This window comes from Pristiophorus japonicus, chromosome 4 (assembly GCF_044704955.1).
Source record: "Pristiophorus japonicus isolate sPriJap1 chromosome 4, sPriJap1.hap1, whole genome shotgun sequence".
Taxonomy (NCBI): domain Eukaryota; kingdom Metazoa; phylum Chordata; class Chondrichthyes; family Pristiophoridae; genus Pristiophorus; species Pristiophorus japonicus.
The window spans coordinates 128989325-129010247 of NC_091980.1; the positions used below are offsets into that span (position 1 = coordinate 128989325).

The 20923-nt window shown below is 43.5% G+C and overlaps 1 protein-coding gene and 1 pseudogene across 1 annotated transcript; both read right to left on the reverse strand.

The window, feature by feature from the left end:
• Positions 1-519: 519 nt before the first annotated feature.
• On the reverse strand, positions 520-8786 carry LOC139262524 (ferritin heavy chain B-like; annotated as a pseudogene).
• A 3640-nt stretch (positions 8787-12426) lies between these two features.
• Positions 12427-16743, reverse strand: LOC139262189 (ferritin heavy chain, oocyte isoform-like). The gene is made up of 4 exons (XM_070877334.1): positions 16642-16743; positions 14022-14168; positions 12928-13053; positions 12427-12582 (listed from the first exon to the last, which is right to left on the reverse strand). Exons 1-4 carry the CDS (start codon positions 16741-16743, stop codon positions 12427-12429), a joined length of 531 nt encoding a protein of 176 aa, XP_070733435.1.
• Between the last annotated feature and the right edge of the window lie 4180 nt (positions 16744-20923).

The following is a 20923-nucleotide window of genomic DNA, read 5'->3' on the forward strand; positions in this document are numbered from 1 at the left end:
ATTGAATTGTCATTTAAGCAAGGGCAGATAGTTGGAACAGTTAATTTTATACAGCTTCTAAGTCCCAAGCTCTGGAGATCCCTTCCTAAACATCACTGTACTTCCTTAATACATACCTCTGACCAGGCTTTTGGTCACTGGGCCAATATCCCATTGGGTTGTCAGTTGTCCGAACACACCCTTGAACATTTTAGATCTTACAACAGGTGCCAGAATATCTCAGTCGATACATCAACATTACACTAGAGGAAAACACATTTCATAGGACTGAATCCCATATAACTGTTGCACAGCTCAGTGCAACTCTTGTTTGGTGTAAACCAAGTTATGTTAAATGAAAAATAAGCAACCACTCAAACTTACAAGGAGACAAAACCCAGTCCAATGTTGAACAGTTTATTTAGAGTGATGGGTCTCAGCTCTTTGTACAAAATCACAAGCCATCATTCCCTACAAGACAGGGATCTGATTATATAAATACAAGTACGAAACACAATAAGCTTGATCCCATCAGTCAGTTTAGTAACTCTCCCCCATGGTGTGTTTGTCAAACAGCTACTCTCCCATGCCATTCTTAGAGGCTCCCAGTCTCTTCAAATTGGTGATGTGATCTCCCAGCTTCTTAATCATCTTCACTTGTTCATCCAAGTAGTGGGTATCCAGGAAGTCACAAAACTGAAAGAGGAAAACGAGTTATGGCCAGTGCCAGATATCAAGCAACATCCGAACTTATCCCTCGAAAGTTGTGATTTTAATCCTCTTGGACTGGAGAAAAATCAAGTGGGGTAATTAAGATTGATGTAAATTTGCTCTAATGACGCTCCAACTCCTGTACAATGGGTGCTTAGATCCTGGAAACACATTTATGTCCACAGGAGGCCAACCTCCCGGTCCTCTCCCCAAATAACTGAAGAAGCCAGGAGAGATACTCCAACACAACACTATTGGGCAGAGATCTTTGGAATAGGCTCGAGGACAGCAATATTCCAACTTACCCAAAAACCCACATGAGGAACTTACATAAGGGCCGGTGCTCCCGGTGGAGAATTTGTGCAGATCCAACAGACTCTGGTTCACATTCTTCTCCATCTGCAGAGCTCTCTGCATCGCCTCCAGACCATTGCTCCACTCATCCTGCTCTGGTTTCTGAAGAGGCAGTTTACTTACAATCAATTAATCAAAATATGAGAAAGTAGAAGGAAAACAGGTGAAAAAGCAACGAGACACCCAGGTTACCATACACCATGTGACACAGGAATATAGAATTACTGCCTTCCACCACCAGAACCATGGAATAAAATTGGAACCAATTGCTTTAGAAAGTATTTAAAACAATCAGTCCATGGGGATCCTGAAAGAAGGCAAATCGTTTATTGAATCAAACCTTGATGTCAGACATGATGATCCATCCTCCATGCCGATTCTGGAATTGCATCAGTTTCTCAGCGTGCTCACGTTCCTCATGTGACTGCTTCTTGAAGAACACAGCAAAGCGACGCAGGGCAACATCATCCCGGTCAAAGTAAAAGGACTGCAAAGAGAATTTCAAACAGCTTTTTCAGACATTGATCTTCATATACAAGGCAAGATTACTTTTCCACTTAGTTAGCTAATTCTGAATCTTTCAAAAATAATTACCATTTGTTCACTAGCTAAAGTGCAATTCACTTCACTAATCGGAGTTGGATAGCCACTCCTTCCTATAACAGGATTAGAGATGTCCAGTAAAACTTAATTCTACTCCTGGACAAGTAATAGTTCCTGTCATTCACACAAGACATTAAACAGAGGCCCTGTCTGTCCTCCGGTGGATGTGAAAGATCTCAAGGAAGCGAGATTTACACTAGGCCTATATGCTCTAGAGTTTAGAAGAATCAAAGGTGGTCTCATTGAAACAAACTACAAAATTCTTACAGTGCTGGACAGGGTAGATGCAGGGAGGATGTTTCCCCTGGCTGGGGAGTCAAGAACCAGGGATCACAGTCTCAGGTTAAGGGGTCGGCCATTCAGGACTGAGTGGAGGAGAAATTTCTTCCCTCAGATGGTGGTGAATTTTTGGAATTCACTACCCCAGAAGAGTATAATCAAGACAGATCAATAGATTATTCGATATTAAGGGAACAAAGCGATATGGAGACAGTGAACGAGGTGGAGATGAGGTAGAAGAAACGCTGTGATCTTATTGAATGATGGAGCAGGCTCGAGGGGCCAATGGCCTACTCCTTTGCTCTAGGTAATACTTCAGAGAGCAGAGGAGAACGCTGCAGTGTCCTGGCTAATATTTATCACTCAACCAACACCACTAAAACAGATGATCCGAACATTATCTCATTGCAGTTTGTAGGAGCTTACTGTGCTCTAATTGGGTGCTGTGTTTCCTATATAACAGGTAACTACACTTAACTACTTCATTGACTACAAAGCACGTTGGGACATTCCAAGTTAGTGAAAGGCACAATAGAAATGATTATTCTTCCATTCTAATCCAAGTTTGGGCATGGAGTGAGAAAAATCCTCCACTCCAGTAGTTTACACAGCAATAGTGCAATAGAGATCTCAGCAGTGAGCAGGGCTCCAACACCAGGATTCTCAGTACTTCACCTCCAATTAATGAGAACACTAGTGAGGACCTGCCCACATTTCACTCACTACAGTCCTCCCACTGAAATTGAATGTTGTCTCAGGTCAACAGGCCCCTGACCAGGTTTGTGCTCTTCTGTCATACACTCAGGCAGCAGCTGAGCTGGTTTCAGATATTAAACCTCAATAGAGGGAAGTTTTTACAGGAAGCAGTCCATTAAATCAACAAGATCCCCCTGCATTACACACCTGACGTCCTCACTGCCCAAAGACTCTTCTCCCCCAGGGAAGGAAGTCCAGAGAAATACAGCTTAAAGCCGGTTCATCAAACTGGAGAATTGCCAACTTTTCAGAATGCAGCAACAAGGAATACAAGACTCATCATGGAGAGGTAAACATAGGAGGAACATAGAAACATAGAAAATAGGTGCAGGAGTAGGACATTCGGCCCTTCGAGCCTGCACCACCATTCAATAAGATCATGGCTGATCATTCACCTCAGTACCCCTTTCCTGCTTTCTCTCCATACCCCTTGATTCCTTTAGCTGTAAGGGCTATATCTAACTCCCTCTTGAATATATCCAATGAACTGGCATCAACAACTCGCTGCAGTAGGGAATTGCACAGGTTAACAACTCTCTGAGTGAAGAAGTTTCTCCTGATCTCAGTCCTAAATGGCTTACCCTTTATCCTTAGACAATGTGCCCTGGTTCTGGACTTTACATCCTTCGGAACATCCTTCCTGAATCTAACCTGTCCAGTCCCGTCAGAATTTTATATGTTTCTATGAGTTCCCCTCTCATCCTTCTAAACTCCAGTGAATACAGGCCCAGTCGATCCAGTCTCTCCTCATATCTCAGTCCTGCTATGCCGGGAATCAGTCTGGTGAACCTTTGCTGCACTCCCTCAATAGCAAGAATGTCCTTCCTCAGATTAGGAGACCAAAACTGAACACAATATTCCAGGTGAGGCCTCACTAAGGCCCTGTACAACTGCCGTAAGACCTCCCTGCTCCTATACTCAAATCCCCTAGCTATGAAGGCCAACATACCATTTGCCTTCTTCACCGCCTGCTGTACCTGCATGCCAACTTTCAATGACTGATGAACCATGACACCCAGGTCTCGTTGCACCTCCCCTTTTCCTAATCTGCCGCCATTCAGATAATATTCTGCCCTCGTGTTTTTGCCACCAAAGTGGATAAACTCACATTTATCTACATTATACTGCATCTGCCATTCGTTTGCCCACTCACCTAACATGTACTAGTCACCCTGCAGCCTTTTCGCATCCTGCTCACAGCTCACACTGCCCCCCAGCTTAGTATCATCTGCAAACTTGGAGATATTACACTCAATTCCCTCATCCAAATCATTGATGTATATTGTGAATAGCTGGGGTCCCAGCACTGAGCCCTGCGGCACCCGACTAGTCACTGCCTGCCATTCTGAAAGGGACCCGTTTATCCCAACTCTGCTTCCTGTCTGCCAACCAGTTCTCTATCCACGTCAGTACATTACCCCCAGTATCATGTGCTTTAATTTTGCACACCAATCTCTTGTGTGAGACCTTGTCAAATATGTGGAAAACCCTGGACATTCTGGCTAGGGCGATGACCAGCTTGTTACCCTGATGGCTCATTGCAAAAAGCAGCTTGTAACTTAACTGCACAGACCAAGGCCCCAGTTTGATCGCCAGCCTGTGCAGAGTTAACTGATCTGTTGCTAGACGTGCTACAGCGTGCCTGGTGAAACATCAGGAGGAAAGAATGAACTTGCATTTCTACAGCGCCTTTCACATCATCAGGACATCCCAAAGTGCTTTACAGCAAACTTACAGTACGTTTATTTTGAAGTATAGTCACTGCTATAATGTAGGAAATGCCTCATCACCGAGAGTATGCAGAAATCAAGCGCAGGCAGCGGAAGGAGCGGGCGGCAAACCTGTCCCACCCACCCTTTCCCTCAACGACTATCTGTCCCAACTGTGACAGAGACTATGGTTCTCGTATTGGACTGTACAGTCACCTAAGAACTCATGTTAAGAGTAGAAGCAAGTCTTCCTCAATTCCGAGGGACTGCCTATGATGATGATGAAGGAAATGCAGCAGCCAAAATGTGCATAGCAGGATCCCAAACAGCAATGTGGTAATGGGCAGATAATGTTTTAGTGATGTTGGTTGAGGGATAGTTATTGGCCAGAACACCTGGGAGAACTCCCTGCTCTTCTTTGAATAATAACATGGGATCTTCCAAATCCACCTAAGCCCCATTTACCATCTCATCCAAACAGTGCAGCATTCTTTCAGTACGGCACTGGAGTGTCAGCCTGGATTTTGTTCTCAAGTCTCTGGAGTTTGGCCTGAAACCACAACCTTCTGACTCTGAAATGAGAATGTTATCACTGAGCCAAGGCAGCTAAGTTTCCAATTCCTGTTCAGTATAGTGACGTGAGCTGAAAGGTTTGTGGATCACAGACAAGAACAGAATTAGGCTTGGCTGGAATACCATCAACAAATGAAGAGTCTGGGAATACTCGCTGTCTAGATTCACATCAACTATGGCCATTGGAGTGAGGTATCAGAGGGCTGCCAGTACCATTAAGAGTCAGCACCTTCAGGAGAGAAGGGAGAACAAGAATTCCTCAATGCTCCACTGAATTTGCTTTTAAGCATGTCAAGATGGTGGAGATTCTTCATGTTGCTCAATGTAAGGGAAACCAAACTATAAGTTTCATTACCTACACTGATGTGTGATGTGACAGTAAATATAATGGAAGCTCTTACACTGAGGAGGTGAGGTTGCACGTGACACCTTTATGGACCATTACGGCAGGTGGAGCCGTTTCTAGGATCTAGATACCTAGCATCTTATGTAACAGCTGGCTCCATTTCAGGAATGAAATAAAATAGAGTTAAGAGTAGTGGAAGATCATATTGTGATGTAGTCCCTAATAATAGAAAATATGATGCATCCAGAATTGGCATTATATTGTATAAAATGATTGTATTTATGCTGCATAGAAACATAGAAACATAGAAAATAGGTGCAGGAGCAGGCCATTCAGCCCTTCTAGCCTGCACCGCCATTCAACGAGTTCATGGCTGAACATGAAACTTCAGTACCCACTTCCTGCTTTCACGCCATACCCCTTGATCCCCCGAGTAGTAAGGACTTCATCTAACTCCCTTTTGAATATATTTAGTGAATTGGCCTCAACTACTTCCTGTGGTAGAGAATTCCACAGGTTCACCACTCTCTGGGTGAAGAAGTTTCTCCTTATCTCGGTCCTAAATGGCTTACCCCTTATCCTTAGACTGTGACCCCTGGTTCTGGACTTCCCCAACATTGGGAACATTCTTCCTGCATCCAACCTGTCCAAACCCGTCAGAATTTTAAACGTTTCTATGAGGTCCCCTCTCACTCTTCTGAACTCCAGTGAATACAAGCCCAGTTGATTCAGTCTTTCTTGATAGGTCAGTCCCACCATCCCGGGAATCAGTCTGGTGAATCTTCGCTGCACTCCCTCAACAGCAAGTATGTCCTTCCTCAAGTTAGGAGACCAAAACTGTACACAATACTCCAGGTGTGGCCTCACCAAGGCCCTGTACAACTGTAGCAACACCTCCCTGCCCCTGTACTCAAATCCCCTCGCTATGAAGGCCAACATGCCATTTGCTTTCTTAACCGCCTGCTGTACCTGCATGCCAACCTTCAATGACTGATGTACCATGACACCCAGGTCTCGTTGCACCTTCCCTTTTCCGAATCTGTCACCATTCAGATAATAGTCTGTCTCTCTGTTTTTACCACCAAAGTGGATAACCTCACATTTATCCACATTATACTTCATCTGCCACGCATTTGCCCACTCACCTAACCTATCCAAGTCACTCTGTAGCCTCATAGCATCCTCCTCGCAGCTCACACTGCCACCCAACTTAGTGTCATCCGCAAATTTGGAGATACTACATTTAATCCCCTCGTCTAAATCATTAATGTACAATGTAAACAGCTGGGGCCCCAGCACAGAACCCTGCGGTACCCCACTAGTCACTGCCTGCCATTCCGAAAAGTACCCATTTACTCCTACTCTTTGCTTCCTGTCTGACAACCAGTTCTCAATCCACGTCAGCACACTACCCCCAATCCCATGTGCTTTAACTTTGCACATTAATCTCCTGTGTGGGACCTTGTCGAAAGCCTTCTGAAAGTCCAAATATACCACATCAACTGGTACTCCTTTGTCCACTTTATTGGAAACATCCTCAAAAAATTCCAGAAGATTTGTCAAGCATGATCTCCCTTTTACAAATCCATGCTGACTTGGACCTATCATGTCACCATTTTCCAAATGCGCTGCTATGACATCCTTAATAATTGATTCCATCATTTTACCCACTACTGAGGTCAGGCTGACCGGTCTATAATTCCCTGCTTTCTCTCTCCCTCCTTTTTTAAAAAGTGGGGTTACATTGGCTACCCTCCACTCGATAGGAACTGATCCAGAGTCAATGGAATGTTGGAAAATGACTGTCAATGCATCCGCTATTTCCAAGGCCACCTCCTTAAGTACTCTGGGATGCAGTCCATCAGGCCCTGGGGATTTATCGGCCTTCAATCCCATCAATTTCCCCAATACAATTTCCCGACTAATAAAGATTTCCCTCAGTTCCTCCTCCTTAATAGACCCTCTGACCACTTTTATATCCGGAAGGTTGTTTGTGTCCTCCTTAGTGAATACTGAACCAAAGTACTTGTTCAATTGGTCTGCCATTTCTTTGTTCCCCGTTATGACTTCCCCTGATTCTGACTGCAGGGGACCTACGTTTGTCTTTACTAACCTCTTTCTCTTTACATACCTATAGAAACTTTTGCAATCCGCCTTAATGTTCCCTGCAAGCTTCTTCTCGTACTCCATTTTCCCTGCCCTAATCAAACCCTTTGTCCTCCTCTGCTGAGTTCTAAATTTCTCCCAGTCCCCAGGTTCGCTGCTATTTCTGGCCAATTTGTATGCCACTTCCTTGGCTTTAATACTATCCCTGATTTCCCTAGATAGCCACGGTTGAGCCACCTTCCCTTTTTTATTTTTACGCCAGACAGGAATGTACAATTGTTGTAATTCATCCATGCGTTCTCTAAATGTCTGCCATTGCCCATCCACAGTCAACCCCTTAAGTATCATTAGCCAATCTATCTTAGCCAATTCATGCCTCATACCTTCAAAGTTACCCTTCTTTAAGTTCTGGACCATGGTCTCTGAATTAACTGTTTCATTCTCCATCCTAATGCAGAATTCCACCATATTATGGTCACTCTTCCCCAAGGGGCCTCGCACAATGAGATTGCTAATTAATCCTCTCTCATTACACAACACCCAGTCTAAGATGGCCTCCCCCCTAGAATGCAGAATGCTTGTGTTCTAGAATTTTCTTTTTGAAGGAAAGACAATATCAAATAGGAGTTTCCTGACTAGCTTATCCTTTCAATGTTAGAAACAGGTTAGGTGAGAGTTGCTAAGATGGATATTTTCCTTCTGGAATAAACCAATGCATATTGAAAAATCTTCAGGAAGAAGGTGTTTGGGCAAACCCTTGCTTTATTTTGGAGGGAGACCAGCCAAAGAGCCACAGACCTTTTTTATACACAATGGCATCACGTGCAAACAGAACAGTGATGCATTTTCAGGCAACTTGCATCATTGCATCTTGTTCAAAAATGAACAAGAACCATGGTTTACTAAACACTTTCTTCATGGTGACAGCACTGCTTTAAAAGGGCTGCCTATGTGAATAAAATATAAATGCACAGCCCTTCACAGGGTGCCTCATGATCTAATTCTATCGCACATTGCAAATGAATGTCATGTGGTCTATTTAACGAATGGCCGCTGCGTTCCACTCCATTGGCCACCCCAACCCAAATTCAGCTCGGGTTTTTTCTGCCTGTCCCCACTTCCGCCCCGCTGTTGCTGACTGCTGCAAGCACGCCAGCAAAGCGCGCACTGCCGCTATTCCGCCCCATTTCAATCCGTCCCAAATTTGCGAAAACATTTCCATGAACCGTTGAACGGTGTCCCTGACAGCTTTTTCTGTCGGCCCACCTTGTCTGCTCTCTCTCTGCCCTGGCAGTGCAGCGGCCATTGATCTGCTTGTTGACAGCAACCTCACAGTCCTTCTGGTAATTCTGACACACCTGGGAAGCCATCTTCACTATGTATATTGCACGATTACTGCTCACTATCAGCTGCACAGTTCTAGTATTGACCCTTTCTCACACAAGCTCCTGTATTTATACTGCTGGGACAGCCGGCATTCAAAGAAGGAATTACATCACCAATGATGATTGGCTCTCAAGGATTGTCAATCAGGAATCTTCCTTGAATCCAGGCACCAATTAACAAAGGAAACATAGAAAAATAGGAGCAGTATTAGGCCATTGTGCCCTTCGAGTCTGCACCACCATTCATTATGATCATGGCTAACCCTCTATCTCAACACCATATTCTCACTTTTTTGGGTAGGGGGTGAGACCCAGAGCCAATCAGAGCTTTGGAAAATATGCCATTCGGCACAATCAGTACATGCCAACATTTATGTTCCACTCGAGCCTCCAGTCTTTCCTCCTCTAAATCTATCAGCATAACCCTCTATTTTCTTCTCCTCATTTGCTTGTCTTTCCTCCCATTAAATGCTTCCATACTATTCACTTAAATCATGCCCTGTGGTAGCGAGTTCAATATTCTCACCACTCTTTGCATAAAGATATTTCTCCTGAATTCCCTATTGGATTTCTTGGTGACTATCTTATATTGATGGCCTCTAGTTTTGCTCTTCCCCACAAGTGGAAACATTCTCTCTGTATCCACTCTATCAAAACTTTCATAATTATAAGGACCTCTATTAGGTCACCCCCCAGTCTTCTCTTTTCAAGAGTAAAGAGATCCAGCCTGTTCATCCTTTCCTGATAGGTATACCCTCACAGTTCTGGTATCATCCTTGTAAATCTTTTTTACACCCTCTTCAGTTGCTCTGTAACTGTGCCTCATCATAGATTCATACAGCACAGAAGGAGGTGATTCAGCCCATTGTGCCTGTGCAGGCTCTTTGAAAGAGTGATCCAATTAGTCCCATTTCTCAGCTCCTTCCCCATAGCCCTGCAATGTTTTTCTTTCCTCCTATATATCCAATTCCCTTTTCAAAGTTACTGTTGAATCTGCTTCCATGGGCCTTTCAGGCAGTGTGTTCCAGATCATAACTCGCTGCGTAAAAACAATTCTCATCTCTCCTCTCTGGTCCTTTGCCTTTCATGTTGGTGTTTCTCTGAGATCCAAAGCCGTGACATCTGGTTTCAGTGCAGAGGTGGTTCAGTCCTGGATTGGCTGATGAGACACGTTCGCTTGGATTAAAACTCTGCTTTAGATGGGTCAGAGTGGGTGGCAGTGATTCAGATCCAGAGTCACCAATCATATCACAGGTCCTTCTAATTATGAAAAATTTGATAGAGTGCATACGGAAAGAATTTTGAAACACCTGAACCGAAAATGTATCTGGGTATTTGCACCTGTATTGGTCGAAGGATCCAAGATGCAGTCACAAAGGGCTTTGAGCAAATTGATGGACATCACGTGGCCACCCTGGTGGGGACCAGAGATTCAATTCAGGCCTGTGGTTACTGGGTCTGAGGGAACCTTTGATCCTTTTACAGGATCTCTTTGAATTCAGTGTCACTCCCTGTGGGGAATCAGGATGGCGATAGGCACAGAATGCCCAAGGTGGTGAGAAGCTTCCTTTGTCATTGATGAATTTTCATACAATAGCAAAGATCGAATAAGGTGACAGGAAACGTCGAGAGATGCAAAGACATTAATGAGGAATGACTGAAATGAAATTGCCATCTTCAGTCATTGCAGTCCTCAACTAATTAATTTATAAGCAATGAATAAATACAGTTACAGAGTCAACATTTGCATCCATTCCTGCAGTGAAAGAGACACAGGGAGATTGTGAGATTTTCACTTCAGGTGGTTCTAAATTCTTTCTGTATCCACTCTATCAAACCTTTCATAAATTATAAGGACCTGTGGTGTGATTGGTGGCTCCAGATCTGAATCACTGCCACCCACTCTGACCCATCTAAAGCAGAGTTTTAATCCAAGGGAACACCTCTCATTAGCTTATCCAGATCTGAACCACTTCTGCATTGAAACCAGATGTCACAGCTTTGGATCTCAGAGAAACACCAATATGAAATGCACAAATGGATAAGTTTATGGAGGAGCTGTATTGGGTTTATTAATTTGTAAAACAGAGAATGTTGAAGGGTATAGGGGCAGGAGAAATATCTATTGTTCTTGCTTGGTGTTTTCAGTTAACTGCGTTATGCATTTAATGAAATACATTTACTCCTTCTGGAAGGTTTATATTTTATTTGTGTACAGTTCCACATAGTTACCTCACCCTTTAATGCCTTGTATAAGTTCTTGTTCATGTGGCAGCTAAGGTAGACAGGTTATTCTATCCAAAGAGACACAAAACAGAGAACATTTTAAGAACCAAGTCGAATCCTCTACCCAAAAGGAATCCACACTTTCTGCCCCAAGAGGTTAAGGGCCAGTAAGTAAATATGGCATTTCAGGTGTATTTCCCAATCACCATTAGTACCATGGGTTCAGGGAGCTCCCACAATGAGCTCAGACATTGTGTTGTAACCAGAGGTGAAGAGAAATGCTGTAACAACAGCTTGCCGATTTATATAGCTGTATTTACAGCGTAAAATGTTTAAGACATTTTAAAGGAGTGTCACTAAACAAAATTTGAGTGTGTCAGATGCGACAGGAAAGTTTTAAGGAATGTCTTAGAAGGGGCAGGAAGAGAATTTTAGCAGTGTGAACTCACCAGAGCTTGGGCCAAAGTAACTGCTTCCACTGGTGATAATTAGTCATTCTGTGCCCACAAAACTGACCAGAAAGTCAACAGCAGCAACATGGAGCTTGGTTCCATGAGCGACCTGCAGTGTATTCCACAGGAACTACTCAGTGGGATTGGTAGAAGCTTACTTTAAATACCTAAACTCTTCTCCCCAGGGCAGATACCATTCTTGAAATTGGATTGTTCTTGGGAATGAAATGGTGTCACTCAATTCATTGGCAAACTCTGTTTGCATTTTAACAAAAAGTTAGAGCAGCTGAGAGTTTGTTGTATTGAGGGATTAAAGAGAGCTGCCATTGATGCAAAGAGCAGAAAGAATATTTTTCATCACCAATAAAAGCAGTTACTTTGGCACAAGCTCTGGGGAATTCACACCCTGAAAATTCTCTTCTCACCCCCTTCTCCAAGACACTCCTTAAAACCTTCCTGTCTCATCTGACACACTCAAATTTTGTTTAGTGACACACCTGCAAAATGCCTTAACATAGGAAAATGTCTAAAGGAGTTATATAAAAATCAGCAAATTGTTGTGTTACAGCATTTCTCTTCACTGCTGCTGCAACACAATCATTGAAATGCATGAAGACAATTTGCTCCTTAGGTAAAAACCAAATTGAAATTAGATCTTGAACATGCAACACTGAATATCCAGCTCAATAAATTAGATTACACCTGAAGGAAAGGAAAATAAAGCTGTTACACAGCCCAATGGAATTCTTGTCTGATGGAAACCAAATGATGTCAATCTGAAGATAAGCAAATCACTCAAATTTACAAGGAGACAGTTTATTTACAGTTAGTTAATTACATTTCACATCAAGAGACCAGGTCTCAGGCTGCACAAAGACACAAGCTGACATTCTCTATTCGGACAGTCACACACACAATTATATGAACACGAGTACTGAACACAAGCTTCAGTCACTTTCTCCCAGTGTGTGCTTGTCAAACAGGTACTCTCCCAGGCCATTCTCAGGGGCTCCTAGTCTCTTCAGGTTGGTGATATGATCACCAAGCTTCTTGATCATCTTCACTTGTTCATCCAAGTAGTGGGTCTCCAGGAAGTCACACAACTGAAGGAGGAAACAAGTTATGACTAGTAGCAGATATCAAGGAACATCCCCTCAAGTTGGGATTTTAATCCTCTTCGACTGGAGGATAGTCAACTAGGACAATTGAGATCGACGCAAATTTGCTCTAATAATCCAGTAACTCATGTACAATGTGAGCTTAGATCCTGGAGACACTGGGACACATTTAATTCTCAATGTCCACAGTAGGCCAACTTCCCGGTCCTCTCCCCCACCCCATGAAGAACCCAAAGACAGCTATTGGGCATGGAGCCATTTTGAAACAGCTCAAGGACAGCAATGTTCCACCACCTCCAACTTACCCAAAAACCCACATGAGGAACTTACATGAGGGTCAGTGCTCCTAGTGGAGAGTTTGTGCAGATCCAGCAGACTCTGGTTCACATTCTTCTCCATCTGCAGAGCTCTCTGCATCGCCTCCAGACTATTGCTCCACTCATCCTGCTCTGGTTTCTGAAGAGGAAAGTCACAGGCAGTTCATGTACAATGGAACAAACAAAGTACACAAGACAGTACAAGGAAAATAGGGGTGAAAAAGCAACCAGATGACAATGTTAGCATAAACAATCACCCAGAAATTCCACTTGCTCCTTCCTGTGGGCATTCGACAAGATTTTAAGAGAAAATATACACACCTACCCAAAGCTGCTGCCCCCACTCGACTTTCCCATGCACAGGCCTCCTCTTGCTGCATATCGTAGCATGTGCATGTCAGGACGTGCACAGGCCTGGAGCTGGAGTCACATGGCTCTGGGCAGCCAATCAGTTATAGTATATTCTCACTCATAGTAATAGGAGTTTCATAAGTACGAAACTCCTAATACTATGAATGAAAAACCACTCCAAACACCCACAATAATAATAAAATATACACTACATAAGATTCATTTAAATTAAAGTTAATGCCTTTTTAATAAAAAGGAATTTTTTTTTTTTTTTTAAATACAAGTTTTTTAATTATGCCTTAAAATAAACTTAGTCATGGGGAGGATTTTTATCAAATAGGTTTTCATAACTTTTTTTTAATGTTTGTTTGTGTGTTTTTAAAAAACTTGTGCCTGTTAAAGTAGGCTATGCGCCTGCTTTTTCAGGCACAAGATTTTTGCGTACATTTGGATGCGTAAATAAATATAAAATTTGCATGTACAAATGTCCTTGCTCCAGATATGTGCAAGCCAGAAACTTAACAGATCAGAAAAGCTGGTTTTCATCTCATGCGCAACGCACGCTGAAAACCAGCTTTTCCGATGCCGTCCCGGGTCCGTAGAAACTTTGTACGGGCCCGGGGAGGCCAGAATTTCAGGCTCATTGTGTCACAGGAATATATAATTTCTGCATTCCACTACCACAACCATGGAACCATTTGAAACAATCAATCTAAGGCTATCCAGACAGCAGGCCACTCATTTATTGAACCAAACCTTGATGTCTGCCAAGATGATTCGGCCTCCACGCCGATTCTGGAATTCCATCAGTTTCTCAGCACGCTCACGTTCCTCATGTGACTGCTCCTTGAAGAACTCAGCAAAGTGACGCAGGGCAACATCATCCCGGTCAAAGTAGAAGGACTGCAGAGAGAATTTTAAACAGCTTCTTCAGACCTTGATATTCATATACAAAAGAGAGATAGTTATTTCCCCCCCCCCCACCACCGGAGATAGTGAATTCTTAATGCTTCAAAAATAGATACCATTTGTAAACTAGCAAAATGCCATTCAATTCATCAATGAGAGTGGAGCCTCATCTCCCTATAACTGGATGAAATGTTCAACCAGCAAGAAAAAACTATAAACTAAAGTTCAGGATTATATTTCATGTCCAGTCAAACCAAGTACTAGTCCTGGATAAGCAATACCTCCTCTAATTTCCATCATTCACACAAGACTGTGTCCATCATGAGGTGGATGTGAAAGATCAAAGAGGAGAGATTGAGCAGACTAGGCCTCTATTCCCTCAAGTTTAGAAGGAGAGATGATCTCATTAGAAACATACAAAATTGTTACTGGGCTTGAAGAATTAGATGCAGGGAGGATGGTTCCCCTTGCTGGAGAGTCTAGAACCAGGGGGTCACAGTCTCAGAATAAAAAAGGGGTCAGCCATTCAGGATGGAGATGAGGAGGAATTTCTTCACTCAGGGTGGTAACTCTTTGGAACTCTCTACCCTATGGAGGCTCAGTCATTGAGTAGATTCAAGACAGAAAGCAATAGATTTTTTTGATACAAGGGAATCAAGGGATATGGGGACAGTGCAGGAGGTGCAGTTGAGTACAAGATCAGCAATGATCTTATTGAATGACAGAACAAGCTTGAGGGGCCGATGGCTTACTCCCAAGAGGTACTACTGCAGGGAGCTCTCTGCAGTGTGCTGGCTAATATTTATCCCTCAACCAACACTACAAAACAGATGATCTGATCATTATCTCTGCAGTTTGTGAGAGCTTACTGTGCATTAATTGGCTGCTGCATTTCCCACATAACAGGTGACTACACTGAACTACTTCATTGGCTACAATGCACTTTGCAACATTCCAAGGTAGTGAAAGGCACTATAGAAATGATTGAATCTTTTAATCGAATGGAAGGATAGTTAGTGAGAACAATCCTCCACTCCAGTAGTTTACACACCAATAGTGTAACAGAAACATAGAAAATAGGTGCAGGAGTAGGCCATTTGGCCCTTCGAGTCTGCACCAGCATTCAATATCATGGCTAATCATTCACCTCAGTACCCCTTTCCTGCTTGCTCTCCATAACCCTTGATCCCTTTAGCAATAAAGGCCATATCTAACTCCCTCTTGAATATATCCAATGAACTGGCAACAACTACTCTCTGCAGCAGGGAATGCCACAGGTTAACTACTGAGTGAAGAAGTTGCTCCTCATCTCAGTCCTAAATGATTTACCTTTGATCCTTAGACTATGTCCCCTGGTTCTGGACTTACCAACATCAAGAACATTCTTCCTGCATCTAACCTATCCCATCAAAATTTTATATGTTTCTACAAGATCCCCTCTCATCCTTCTAAACTCCAGTGAATACAGGCCCAGTCAATCCAGTCTCTCCTCATATGTCAGTCCTGCCATCCCAGGAATCAGTCTGGTGAACCTTCGCTGCACTCCCTCAACAGCAAGAAAATCTTTCCTCAGATTAAAAAGAGACCAAAACTGAACACAATATTCCAGGTGAGGCCTCACCAAGGCCCTGTACAACTGCAGTAAAACCTCCTTGCTCCTTTACTCAAATCCCCTAGCTATGAAGGCAAACATACCATTTGTCTTCTTCAGCACCTGCTATACCTGCATGCCAACTTTCAATGACTGATGTACCATGTCACCCAGGGCTCATTTTATCTCTCCATCTCTCCTTTTCCTAATCTGCCACCATTCAGATAATATTCTACCTTCATGTTTTTCCCACCAAAATGAATAACCTCACATTTATCCACATTATACTGCAGCTGCCCTGCATTTGTCCACTCATGTAACCTGTCCAAATCACCCTGCAGCCTCTTACCCTCCTCACAGCTCAGACCACCATCCAGCTTATCATCTGCAAACTTAGATATTACACTCAAATCCCTCATCCAAATCATTAATGTATATTATAAATAAAATAAAATAAAATAAAAAAGATCTCAGCAGTGAGCAAGGCTCCAACACCAGGATTCACAGTACTTCACCTCTAATTAATGAGAATGCTAGTAAGGACCTGCCCACATTTCACTCACTACAGTCCCCCCACTGAAACTGAACATTATCTCAGGTCAACTGGCCCCTGACCAGGTTTGTGCTCTTCTGTTATACACTCAGACAGCAGCTGAGCTAATTTCAGATATTAAACCTCAAAAAAGGACAGCTGCTATAGGGAGGACTCCATTAACTCAACAAGATCCCCTTGTATTACACACCTGAAGTCCTCACTGCCCAAAGACTCTGCTCCCCCAGGGAAGTAATTCCAGAGAAATACAGCTTAAAGCCAATTCATGGAATTGGAGAATTTCCAACTTTTCAGAATGCAACAACAAGGAATACAAGACTCACCATGGAGAGGTAAACATAGGAGGAACAGAGCTCCATGTTGATCTGCTTGTTGACAGCAGCCTCACAATCCTGGTGGTAGTTCTGACACACTTGGGAGGCCATCTTCACTATCTATATTACACTATTACTTCTCACTATCTCCTGCAGAGTTCTCAAATTCACACTATTGTGCTCAAGTTCCTGTATTTATACTATTGGAACAGCTGCATTCAAACAGGGTATGACATCACCAATGATGATTGGCTCTCAGGGATTGTCAATCAGGAACCTTCCATGAATCCAGGCACCAATTAACAAAGGAGAGGAGGTTTGGGGGCGGGGCTGGGGGAGATCCAGAGCCAATTAGAGCTTTGGGAAACACAACATTTTGGGAGATCAGTCTCGGTGATGTCACTGACTTTGAGTTTCTTGAACGTCTTCAAATCTGAAAGTGTCTCATTTTTTAACACTCTCAATTGATTGAAATGAACATTTTTTACTTTCGCCGAAGGGGTTTTTCATAATCTGGCGAAGTTTGTTACTTGCAAGTTTCTGTGGCATTGAGGCAATATTCAAAGCTATCACATCGTCTTGGTGAATTGACAAACCAACCATTGACCAGTGGAATGAGAATTCCATCCTGGGGGTGGTGTGAACTGCCCCCAGTTCGAATATAGAGAATGGCCATGTGTCTGAGGATTGGCTACATGGGGGCATCAACGATCTGTCATTTTTATTCTCATGGAATGATGCCTGGTAAAATTCAATATAGTGAGTGAGAATGAGAGGGAGTGAACATTACTGAACACATTGTCACCCACAGACACGTCTCCATTTGATAGAGGGATTCAAAATCATGAGGTGTCTGGACAGAGTCGATAGACAGGAACAGTTCCCATTGGCAGAAGGGTCGAGAACCAGAGGACACAGATTTAAAGTGACTGGCAAAAGAACCAAAGGCGACATGTTTACACAGCGAGTGGCTGGGATCTGGAATGCAATGTCCGAGAGGGTGATGGAGGTAGACTCAATCGTGGCTTTCAAAAGGGAATTGGATAAGTACCTGAAGGAAAAAAAATAGCAGGGTTGCGGGAAAGGGCGGGGGAGTGGGACTAGCTGAAGTGCTGTTGCAGAGAGTCGGCACAGGCTCGATGGGCTGAATGGCCTCCCTCTGTGCTGTAACCATTCTATGATTCTATGATTTGCTCCGGCGTGTTTTGGGGCAGGCCTGATGGACCAACTGGTCTTTTCCTGCCCCTCAATTTGGTGTGTTGGACGCGTCCTTTTTCAGTCACCTTTCAGTGAGGCGAAAGAATATTTAAATTCGATTGAAATGATGAACCTCAGATATGCTCCAACTGCCTGGTTCATCATAGATTCTATCAGCACAGAAAGAGGCCAATTGACCCATCATGCCTGTGCAGGCACTTTGAAAGAGCGATCCAATTAGTCCCACTCCTCAGCTCCTTCCCCATCACCCTGCAACTTTTGTCCTTTTGAAGCAGATATGCAATTCTCTCTTCAAAGTTACTGTTGAATCTGATTCCACCGCCCTTTCAGGCAGCACGTTCCGGATCACAACAACTCGCTGCGTAAAAATAATCGTCCTCATCTCTCCCCTCTGGTCATTTGCCTTTCATGTTGGTGTTTCTCAGAGAACCAAAGTCGAAATATCTGGTTTCAGTGCAGAAGTATTCAGTCCTGGATTAGCTGATGAAAGGTGTTCCCTTGGATGAAAACTCTGCTTTAGATGGGGCAGAGGGAGCGGCAGTGGTTCAGATCCAGTGCCACCAATCACACCACAGGCACTGCCCTTTCGGGGGAGATGCCACCAATGAGCACAGTTGACCCACCTGAATCGAACATGTGCCTGTGTATTTACACCTATATTGGTCGAAAGATCCAAGATGCATTAAATGCCCTGCAGTCACAAAGGACTTCGAGCAAACTGATGGACATCACATGGTCACAATCAATGGCCAGCCTAGTGGGCACTAAATACTGTCATTCGATATATAGTGAATGGTAACTTCTTTGAGATGAATATACATGGAATGACATGACAACAATTTCAGTGCACTCACTGCAGTTCTGAACTAATTTTATAAAATTAACTTGTGTAAAAATGGAGTTGAGGGTGGATTTCCCAATCACCAATTGTACTTCCCTTGGCCCCAATACCATCGCTCACTCAATGAGCTCAGACATTGAGTGTGGAGTCCAGCATTCTGTGCTACTTTGCCCACCAAGCTGAACAAAAAGTCTATAGCAGCAAGAATGAGTTTGGTTGAGTGAGCGACCTGCAGTGTATCCTACGGGAGTAACTCAGAGCAGCATTGATAGCTTACTTTAAATAAATACTTAAAGTGGGAGTGTACATTTGGAATGAAATGGTTAAACACTAACAGACTGGAAAACTCTCCATGCCTTGAACATTACAGCAGCTGACATGTTGTTGCATTGATGGTTAAATTGTTGCCATTGATGCAAAGGGCAAAGAGAATATTCATCACCAGTGGGAGCAGTTACTTGTATAGAAACATAGAAACATAGAAAATAGGAGTAGGCCACTTGGCGCTTCGAGCCTGCACTGCCATTCAATAAGATCATGGCTGATCATTCCTTCAGTACCCCTTTCCTGCTTTCTCTCCATACCCCTTGATCCCCTTAACCGTAGGGGCCATATCTAACTCCCTCTTGAATATAGAAACATAGACATAGAAAATAGGTGCAGGAGTAGGCCATTCGGCCCTTCGAGCCTGCACCGCCATTCCATGAGTTCATGGCTGAACATGCAACTACAATACCCCATTCCGGCTTTCTTGTCATACCCCTTGATGCCCCTAGTAGTAAGGACTACATCGAACTCCTTTTTGAATATATTTAGTGAATTGGCCTCAACGACTTTCTATGGTAGAGAATTCCACAGGTTCACCACTCTCTGGGTGAAGAAGTTTCTCCTCATCTCGGTCCTAAATGGCTTACCCCTTATCCTTAGACTGTGACCCCTGGTTCTGGACTTGCCCAACATTGGGAACATTCTTCCTGCATCTACCCTGTCTAAACCCGTCAGAATATTAAATGTTTCTGTGAGGTCCCCTCTCATTCTTCTTGCATCTACCCTGTCTAAACCCATCAGAATATCAAATGTTTCTGTGAGATCCCCTCTCATTCTTCTGAACTCCAGTGAATACAAGCCCAGTTGATCCAGTCTTTCTTGATATGTCAGTCCCGCCATCCTGGAAATCAGTCTGGTGAACCTTCGCTGCACTCCCTCAATAGCAAGAATGTCCTTCCTCAAGTTAGGAGACCAAAACTGTACACAATACTCCAGGTGTGGCCTCACCAAGGCCCTGTACAACTGTAGTAACACCTCCCTGCCCCTGTACTCAAATCCCCTCGCTATGAAGGCCAACATGCCATTTGCTTTCTTAACCGCCTGCTGTACCTGCATGCCAACCTTTAATGACTGATGTACCATGACACCCAGGTCTCGTTGCACCTCCCCTTTTCCTAATCTGTCACCATTCAGATAATAGTCTGTCTCTCTGTTTTTACCACCAAAGTGGATAACCTCACATTTATCCACATTATACTTCATCTGCCATGCATTTGACCTATCCAAGTCACTCTGCAGTCTCAGAGCATCCTCCTCGCAGCTCACACTGCCACCCAACTTAGTGTCATCCGCAAATTTGGAGATACTGCATTTAATCCCCTCATCTAAATCATTAATGTACGATGTAAACAGCTGGGGCCCCAGCACAGAACCTTGCGATACCCCACTAGTCACTGCCTGCCATTCTGAAAAGTACCCATTTACTCCTACTCTTTGCTTCCTGTCTGCCAACCAGTTCTCAGTCCACATCAGCACACTAACCTCAATCCCATGTGCTTTAACGTTGCACATTAATCTCTTGTGTGGGACCTTGTCGAAAGCCTTCTGAAAGTCCAAATATACCACATCAACTGGTTCTCCCTTGTCCACTCTACTGGAAACATCCTCAAAAAATTCCAGAAGATTTGTCAAGCATAATTTCCCTTTCACAAATCCATGGTGACTTGGACCTATCATGTCACCTCTTTCCAAATGCGCTGCTATGACATCCTTAATAAGTGATTCCATCATTTTACCCACTACCGATGTCAGGCTGATGGTCTATAATTCCCTGTTTTCTCTCTCCCTCCTTTTTTAAAAAGTGGGGTTAAATTGGCTACCCTCCACTCCATAGGAACTGATCCAGAGTCAATGGAATGTTGGAAAATGACTGTCAATGCATCCGCTATTTCCAAGGCCATCTCC